Source organism: Saccostrea cucullata, unplaced genomic scaffold (assembly GCF_032062105.1).
Source record: "Saccostrea cucullata isolate Sc308-1 unplaced genomic scaffold, CSIRO_AGI_Scuc_v1 ctg129, whole genome shotgun sequence".
NCBI classification, from domain to species: domain Eukaryota; kingdom Metazoa; phylum Mollusca; class Bivalvia; order Ostreida; family Ostreidae; genus Saccostrea; species Saccostrea cuccullata.
Genome location: NW_026927380.1, coordinates 1 through 9,115, shown reverse-complemented (window position 1 = coordinate 9,115; position 9,115 = coordinate 1). Strand labels below are relative to the sequence as shown.

The 9,115-nt window shown below is 32.1% G+C and overlaps 1 protein-coding gene across 1 annotated transcript; it reads right to left on the bottom strand.

Moving 5' to 3' along the window:
* Positions 1-2,378: 2,378 nt before the first annotated feature.
* LOC134274267 (uncharacterized) lies at positions 2,379-8,178 on the bottom strand. The gene is made up of 3 exons (XM_062756522.1): positions 7,852-8,178; positions 7,400-7,471; positions 2,379-2,708 (listed from the first exon to the last, which is right to left on the bottom strand). Exons 1-3 carry the CDS (start codon positions 7,940-7,942, stop codon positions 2,533-2,535), a joined length of 339 nt encoding a protein of 112 aa, XP_062612506.1. The 5' UTR covers positions 7,943-8,178; the 3' UTR covers positions 2,379-2,532.
* Between the last annotated feature and the right edge of the window lie 937 nt (positions 8,179-9,115).

The following is a 9,115-nucleotide window of genomic DNA, read 5'->3' as shown; positions in this document are numbered from 1 at the left end:
GGGAATGGCCTCTTCTTCTTCTTCAAGTTGGTGTTCACGTTCCTTATGCAATTGTGCTGTGTCAAATATCAGAACCATTTCACACCACATCCACACGTTTTATTGAATAATTGGGTAGAGTACTGTATTTACGTAATAATATTTTATATTGGAGATTTTCAACGCTACTTGACATATTTTTCTGAGTATTTTTCTAACTAAGTACACTAGTGTATATTGCAAGCTCTTCTTTCAAGGTTCTAAAGTATTGCTCTTTTGGTTTGGTTTGGATTCATTGTAACATGAACCGAAGTATAAATACTGAAGAGTATATGAGATCTTACAGAAAATATTATAACAAATCCTTGGACGTACATAATACAAAAGAAATATGAAATCACCAAAGTAGTATACAAAAATATCTTATTTTGAATGGCAAACGCTAGTCTTAAGTATATAAATTGTAAACATTGATATTGAAACTAATTACTTTTTAGATTTGGGATCATGGTAAAGTTTCTGGAAATTGCAGTTGGTTCCCTTCGCAATTTGTGTAACTACAGGTACCACATCTCGGTTCACTGCATTTCGTGAAGATATAATTAATTTCCTTGAAACCGAATTCATTAAATTTCAAAAGTATTCTGTAGCCTGTCGTTGACTGTTTAGAAATTGAATTAACATTTTACTTTACTGCTTTGGTGTTTCATTTTCCTTCAGTATTCTGTGTTATTGTATTACCACTGGATTTGGATTGTTTTAAAAATGGTAAGTGTACTTTTAACAGAATAAAAAGTGTATTTAAATACATGTAGATGCAGAAATTTTATAATATTTACTTTTTTATCAATTTTATATGTTGCAAAAAAAAAAAAAAAAAAAAAAAAAAAAAAATAAATAAATAAATAAAAATAAAAAAACCCCTAAACAATAATTTCCATCATCCATGTCCATTTAAATTTAAATGGGACAGACTACTGACCAATAAGTTGATGGTACAGGAATTTCAACAACCTCGCTTAAAAAGTCATCATTTTATAAATTCTATGTTTGTCATAATGTTTAATTGGAAATGTAACCTTTCATTGGGTCGTATTTTAATCTATTAGAAGTGTTTCATATATATCGAATTGCTAGTCCCGCCATTTCAAAAATGTGACTACGAATTATTCTATTACCTTTGTTAATATATAAGCTTTGAGGCGAGTAGGACCAGTCGACAGGGGATACTTACTTCTCCTTGTGACCTGATCCAACCTTTCGAATTTTCAGAAGTCTTTAGTCTGATGCTCTGTTTAAAGATTTGTATTGTTTCAGTTGTATCATATATAATTTGAGACCGATCAGTGTTTGTTATTTTCAACATTTTTATTTGCCAGTTTGAGTAAAGCACCTTGTTTTAATCATATAATCACAAAATAAATAACGCCCAATGGAAACCTTTGAATTATTCTGACAGTGTATGGCGAATCTAGAAGGGACTCGTGAACATTTTATACCTTTGTACAGTTGTATCATCTTCACTAAAACATGACTTTAAAAATCAACAACGGGAAAATGTATTATGTATACCGGTATATCTTAGATATAAAGTCACAGTACATTTCTGTTTGTTCAATTAATATCTGTTTTTACATATATTAATTATTTGTAAGGCAAATTTATCAATTCATTCTCCTCCGATATGGCAAATCACATCATTGTGAAGGTCTTGATTGATTGTAATTCACAATAGTCGTAATGCATTACTATGGACTAGTCAATGGATTTTTTCAAATTATGTGTATTAATTACGACGTCTGAATTAGATATCCAAAACAGGTGTTATTCCAAATATTAGTCAAACAAACCATATAGTGACGTCGCCGACAAACTTTCTGCACTTCAGATCGGCCAAAAAGCGTACGAAAGTTATGAATATTGTTATTCCAATGATGGTTAATCCAATCAGAGAATACAAAAGAAGATTCAGTTCCAATGAATCACGAAAAGTTAACATGTCTCCAGAAGAAGAAGAAAAAAATGCTGTCATTTACAGAAAAAAGTTCAGTTTCAGCCAAAAGTAGCAGGTGTTCTTCAATCTGAATGAAGCATAATTTTCACATGGTTAGACAGCATGCATTCTAATCATTTTCTTCTGTCTCTGCCGATTAGCACTCTTTCTACTTATATCTAATATATCAACCATTGATTTTTATATCAATTATATTGACCACCCTTGCACAATGTGTTTGTAGGCACATATATGGAAAGAAAAATGTGTTTTTCTATTTCTTATATCTATGTTCGTTGATCGCTGTCTTTTGCAATCAATTAAAACAGATACCAGTTTCAATGTCTTTTTTTATTAAAATGAAACTTTTTATTTATTTTGACCTATTCACAAAGCAAACACGAGGTAGGTGAAGCACATGTATTTCAAACGACTAATATAACTATTTTCACGAATTCCAGGCAAAATATGTTTCTTGTGAGAAATATGTACTTAACTATATATTGCAGAACTGTAAATTACCACTGTTACTATTTAATCGTCAGTAAAACTTTGAATCATTATCTTGGAAAACCTATTATAAATGACGCGGGGTTAACAGTTTTTCCCCTGGTTTCTGTAGATTGTTGTGTTTCCATTGCTGCAAAGTTGACTGGCGAGTGTTGTGTTTCCACTGCTGCAATGTTGGGTGGCGTAGCCTCGCATTTTATTAAGCACTTAGTAGCTTGGGCAATACCTGAAAAATTGGTAATAGAAACGATTTTTTTACAATATGAATGATAGATTTTGAATAAAAAAGATATAAAAATGTACTATTAACGAACAAAATGATGCAAAATAACGGCAATGATACAATTCTGTTTTTGTCTGTGGCATGTAAACGTTGCTTTATTCGATAACAATGTGATGTATACTCAAAATCTTGTGATGCATTTTCAAATTAAACCAAGAGGCCAACGGGCCTTATAGGTCACCTGAGTATCATGTAACAAGTTTTCAACAATTGAATTCCTTCGTGTTTTAAACCAAAGACCATAAAATTCACAATTTTGAAAGAGACACCATTGCTTATCATAACTTTACACTTAGCTTACTTACTTTGGTTACTTAATACCCACAGGCTGATCAGAGTAACAAAGAGAAAATGCATTTCCACTTTATAACCAGTTGTGCACCCCACATGCAGGAACCACAGACCCTGAGGCCACATATTTTAATATTTTGGAAATTTTTTCATAAATTTTGTTTCATCATAAATGGTTGATTAATACTAAAGAGCAGATGGGCAAAGGAGAACAAAAATTGTGATTTTCATGGTTCCTGCCCCCTGGGGCCTAAGGGGTGGGGCCAAAACCACTAAAATTTATATGCAATCTTTCAAAGTCTTCTTCTTTACTCCTGGACATCAAGCAATCAAACCGTTGGCATGAATTAGCATTTAGTCCTCTACCAAAATTGTAAATTTCATGGCCCCAGGGCCAGGGGTTCTAGTGCTAGGGCGGGTTTATATAGATTATATAGTGAAAATGAATTATTTCTTTGAAAGTCTTATTATTTGTTCCTGAGCATTAAATAAACTTCCCAATATTATCCCAGTTATGTTAAATAAGGCTGCCTCTTTCAAAATTGTGAATTTCATGGCCCCAGGGTCAGGGGTTCTTATATAGGTACTAGGGCGGGGCTTTATAGATTATATAGGGAAATTATTTCTTGAAAATCTTCTCCTCTGCTCATGGGTATTTAACCAGTGATGAACTATGTACTTAGCTATGATGAGGAAGGCTGCCTCTTCCAAAATTGTGAATTTCATGGCCACAGGGTGAGGGTTTCTGGGGTGAGGGTGGAGCTCTATTGATTATATAGTGAAAATACATTGATTCTTAAAAAATCTTCTTCTCTGCTCCTGGTTATTAAATAAACTAACCAAGTACATAGTTATATCGAATAAGGTTGCCTCTTTCGAAATTTTGAATTCCATGACCCCAGGATCAGGGGTTCTGTTGTTTGGGTGGGGCTCTATTGATTATATTGTGAAAATACATTAATTCCTTAAAATTCTTTACTCTGCTCTTGGGTATTAAATCAGTGAAGTATGTAAATATTTATGATGAGAAAGACTGTCTCTTCTAAAATTGTAAATTCAAGGGCCCCTGGGTCAGGTGTTTTGGTGTTAGGGCGGGGTTCTAATGATTATATAGTGAAAATGCAAGAATTTTTTGAAAATCTTTACCTTTGCTCCTGGGTATTATGCTAATGATCTATGTACATATTAATGATGATGAAAAGTGCCCAATTTACATTCCAGTAAAATTATCAAGAAATCAACTCCACTAACTTTCAAAGAGAACACAAATAGAAACAGAAATATAAGCTTTATGAGGACTTTTTTCATTTTATTCTTTGAAGTGAAAGTAGGTTTCTTTTGTAACAGTAACAGAGTAATAAATATGTCTCTGCACATTGAAAACATTCTGTGATTTGAGAAATTCATCCCTGCATCATTTAATTGAATGCAGCTACACTGTACAGTATGTATAGGTTGGATAAAGGACCGTATCCTTAATATACAGTTGATAAGCCCAAACGTATGCGCGAATCTGAGCTTCATCGAGAATGACAGAATTCATTCTTATAATCCATTTTTGTCTTTCTCAATATTTCTGCATATATAACTCCATAAAACTTTTTTATTAGTACTTTCCTTCATTTCTAACCAATGAAAATTTTCCTTACTACAGGTGCATATTTCTAAGGCAAGCCTATTTACCATTTATTCGTGAAATAAAAAAATTCTTTCAATAAAAGATATATCTCTTTAGCTTATAGAGATATCTCTTTGACTAAAAGATATCTTTATACCTTAGAGATATATCTTTATACCTTAGAGAAATATCTTTATACCTTAAAAAGATAACTCTTTAAAAAAAAAGATACCTCTTTTAAAAAGAGAGATATCTCTTTTAATAAGAGAGATATCTATATAAGCTAGAGAGATATCTCTTTAAGAGATAGATAACTCTTTAAGCGAGATAGATAACTCTTAAAGTTAGAGAGATATATCTTTAACAAGTTTTAAAGAGATATCTTTCTTAGCTAGAGAGATATCTCATACTGAGATTTTCAAAAAGAGATATCTTTTTAAGCTAAAGAGATACCTCTTTTAATGAAAGAAATATCTCATTTTCCAGTAATCCTTAAAATAAAATAATTTATTCTCCCCTTTCACACGAATGGGAGACAGAGAAAATAGAGCATGTCATACCCAGAATAATTCAGTCATGTACTAGGTTGACAAAATGCTATAAATCCCTAATCCCTAGTTTGAAACAACGCATAGTAATGACAACTTCGTTGATAAACATGCTAAAAGTTTAATATTCAGGAAAACAAAAGTAAGCATAAAATCTCAAATGCAATGCACCGAATTTTCTCAGCTTATGAAAACTATTACTAATACTAATAAAATTTTTAATAAAGCTATAATGTAGAATATGTCGAAAGTACTATATTTAAATAAAATAATGAATCGAGATATCTCTTTACAATATCTCTTTTTGCTTGAAAGATATCTCTTTTGAACACTTTCGAAAAGTACCGCTTTCACTTAAGATAAACTAAGAGATATATCTCTTTTACTTTGAGAGGTATCTCTTTTACTTGGAAAGATATCTCTCAAAGTAAAGAGATATTTCTCTAGGTGAGAGAGATATCCCTTTAACGTTCAGAGATCTCTTTTCAGAAAAGAGATATTTCTGAAGGAGAAAGAGATACCTCTTTAAGTAGAAAAGATATCTCCCTTAGATAAACAAATGCCTCACAAAATAGAAGAGATATTTTTTTAAAGTTTAAGAGATATCTCTTTCTCAGAGAGATTTATCTTTAAAATAATATATCTTTTTAATTTGGGAGATATCTCTATTTTTAAGGGATATCTCTCTAAAATGAGAGATATCTATGTAATTTTGAGATAAATTTTATTTTCCGAATAAATAACAAAAGGGCTTTCATATATAACCGTCAATACTGTGACCGGCAATTACTGCACAAACATCAAAAGATTATACAAAACATACAGCTATGCATCAAAACATTATCGGGTACACATCGCAAAATATTGGACATGCATCACAAGATTTCTAACATACAGCACAAGAATAGACAGTATATTCAAAGATTATCGAATAATTATACATCACGAGATACCGGTCTTATAAAGTAGGCCTTCCCCCTAAAATCTTCCCCCCGGAAAACTGACTCTAGAGTAGAATGTCCTCCCCCAGAAAACTGGCTCTAGAGTAGAATCCCCCCCCCCCCCCGGAAAACTGGCTCTAGAGAAGAATTTCCTCCCCGGAAAACTGGCTTTAGAGCAGGATCTTCCCTGCGGAAATTCCACACCAGAGTCAATTTTCCGGGGAAGGATCCTACTCTATGAGGCAGTTATAGAGTGCAATTTCCCCCAGAGCCAATTTAACCCCCCCTCACCCCCCATTAAAATATAATTGCTGTACATATGTTTTGAAGAGGGAAGGGCGGTTTGTTGTTACATGTATCCCTTCTTTAAAATGGTGATCAGATGTATTGAACATACGTACACGAAGAAATAAAAGGAAAATATTTAAATCTCATTTTTCTCAGCAACAGTTGAATCATTCTTTAGATTAAATAAATCAATGAAACCAGGGGGACTTTAGGTTTACTCTTCGTATCTCTGTCTGCCTGTCGAGCTCTCCCTCTGTTTGCCTCTAATGGTTTTCCGCACTTTCTAAATGTTTGAGGTTTGACCTGATTTTTGGTATGGCGTGTATCTTAATGAGTTAAAGTTTGATTTTGCATAAATATTCCGCTTCATTAATGTTTTACGGAATTGGAGATACTGAGCTAATTTTTGCCAAAACATTGAATCTGAGGATATTTACATGTGCATTTAAAAAAAAAAATTATTTGTTTTAAGACTCCATGATTTGAAATTTATGCTCAGAAAATTCTTACTACATAAGTAGAAAAACGCTCAATCACCATTTAAAAATCAGTTTGTCGTTAATCTTTTATACAAAAATATTGCGGCTGTGGTTTATATTGGCTCTATAAGAAGGGGGGCATCCTACTCTGAAAAAGAAAGAGGGGAAAATTGGCTCTGATGTAAGATTTCACATCGGGGGAAATCCTACTCTACAGTACGATTTCCGGAGGAAAAGCTGGCTATGAGGGAAATCCTACTCTACAACAGGTGGAAAAATTTTCGTTACTGAACATTCATTAGATTTTAAATATATGTACCACAAGTTCACAATTTTTGAGAGAGTTTCTGTTAATCATACATGTAGATGGGATTTTTGAAAAAAAAATTAAATTATGCATGATTACATGTATTTTATTTTCATTTTCCTAAGTTCCTTAACTATATGCTGTAAAATATAAATACAGTACCCGGTTCTCCTGGACCAGTTTCTGGTGGAGGGCCTACAAGTACTTCAATGTTGGTCGACAAAGGTAAAAATCCTTTATGAATTAAAAAAACCCCCAGCATATTAATAATTTAATAACATCATTTAATTTAATTGCTTCTTTCAAACAATTATCATTTTGTCAGCTTTAAATCTAAAAGAAGAGATTTCCTGATTTCACCCGTGTTCTCAAAACCATTTTATTCCGCACATTACCGTAATTCTGCAATTAGACGCATAATAAAAATAACAAAAACCTACATGTATTATTCAAAAACTAATTTTATTTGCATGCGCGGATGAGAAGTAAAATATGTTGGTTTTGGTATGATTTAGAATTACGGTATTACTTGGGAGGAAAAACAATCAGCTATTAATTATAAAACTGTATGATATGGCGATATAATAAAAATACAAAAAAAAAACATATCTTACCATTGTTATTGTTCAATCCACGACCAAAAGGGCTAGTTAAGACACCAGACGCGGAAAATAAAAGAACTGAAAATACTTTATACCTGTGCATATTGGAAGTAAACTATTAGTAAGAGAAATATTAAACATTATATAGAGGGATTAGAAAAACCAGATTTAACTGATTTGATCTGATTGATAGCAATACAATATAATTGCGAAATGCCCTGAAGAGGAAATTCCAAGTCAGTATGTTAAATAATGAACTTCTTTGTAGAAGTCAACAAGTGATTACATTCCTTAACCTTGAAATAATCAGAATTTCCTATATTGCACACTTTTTTACTGTCAGCAAGGGAACAATCCTCTGTTTGTTTTAAAAAGACTTTACTAAAAAATACTCATTATACAGCATAAAATGTAACTTTTAAAACGTGTTGAATTTAGTGAAAAATGCAGCAATTCATAACATTTTTGACCATCTATTCACATGAAAACAGCTGTCTGTTTTATCTAAGACAAGCCACGTATTTTATTTGGAAAAACCATAATTATAGTGCCTAATAAATAAAAAAAATATCGTTGATGTATTCTAATTAATCTATTTTAATCCAGGAACAATGTGTCAATCAATTAGATGATAAAATTAAAAGACAATATGGATATGTGAATATTCAAAATCAATATGATATATCTGGGTTTTATAATTATTTAGTCGTTGTTTTTAATCATAAAATCTCAACATATACCTTTAATTTTAACTAGATCATTTGGTAAACTTTTTTATGTCCCAGTAATCGAAGATTCGGGGATAGATAGTTTTTGCCCTGTCCGTCTTTCGTCTGTTTCAACTCAAAAACCTGAACCTTGCTCATTACTTTTGAGTTGATGGGGCTATCGCATTCATATTTGACAGATGTATTTCTTGTGACAAGATCTTTCTTTGAGTATACTCAAATTGGTCTCATGACGTTAGAGTTTGACCGACGTCAATTCATTGGGACAAGACCTCTCAGTGGGTATGAAGATTTTTGACCTTGGATTTAGAGTTTGGCCCATATTTTAATAACTTTAACCTTGGCTATAACTTTTGAACAGTTAAAACTAGGGCTTTTATATTTCATAGATGTATTCCTTGTGACAAGACCTTCCTTTGGGTAGAAATAATTTTGACAATGACCTTTAGTTTTTGACATGCATTGGTGAAAATTCAACCCATTCTGCTTTTTAAAAAGTTTCTTTTTACTAATTTCAAAAAACAATCTAGTAACTACAATGCATTATC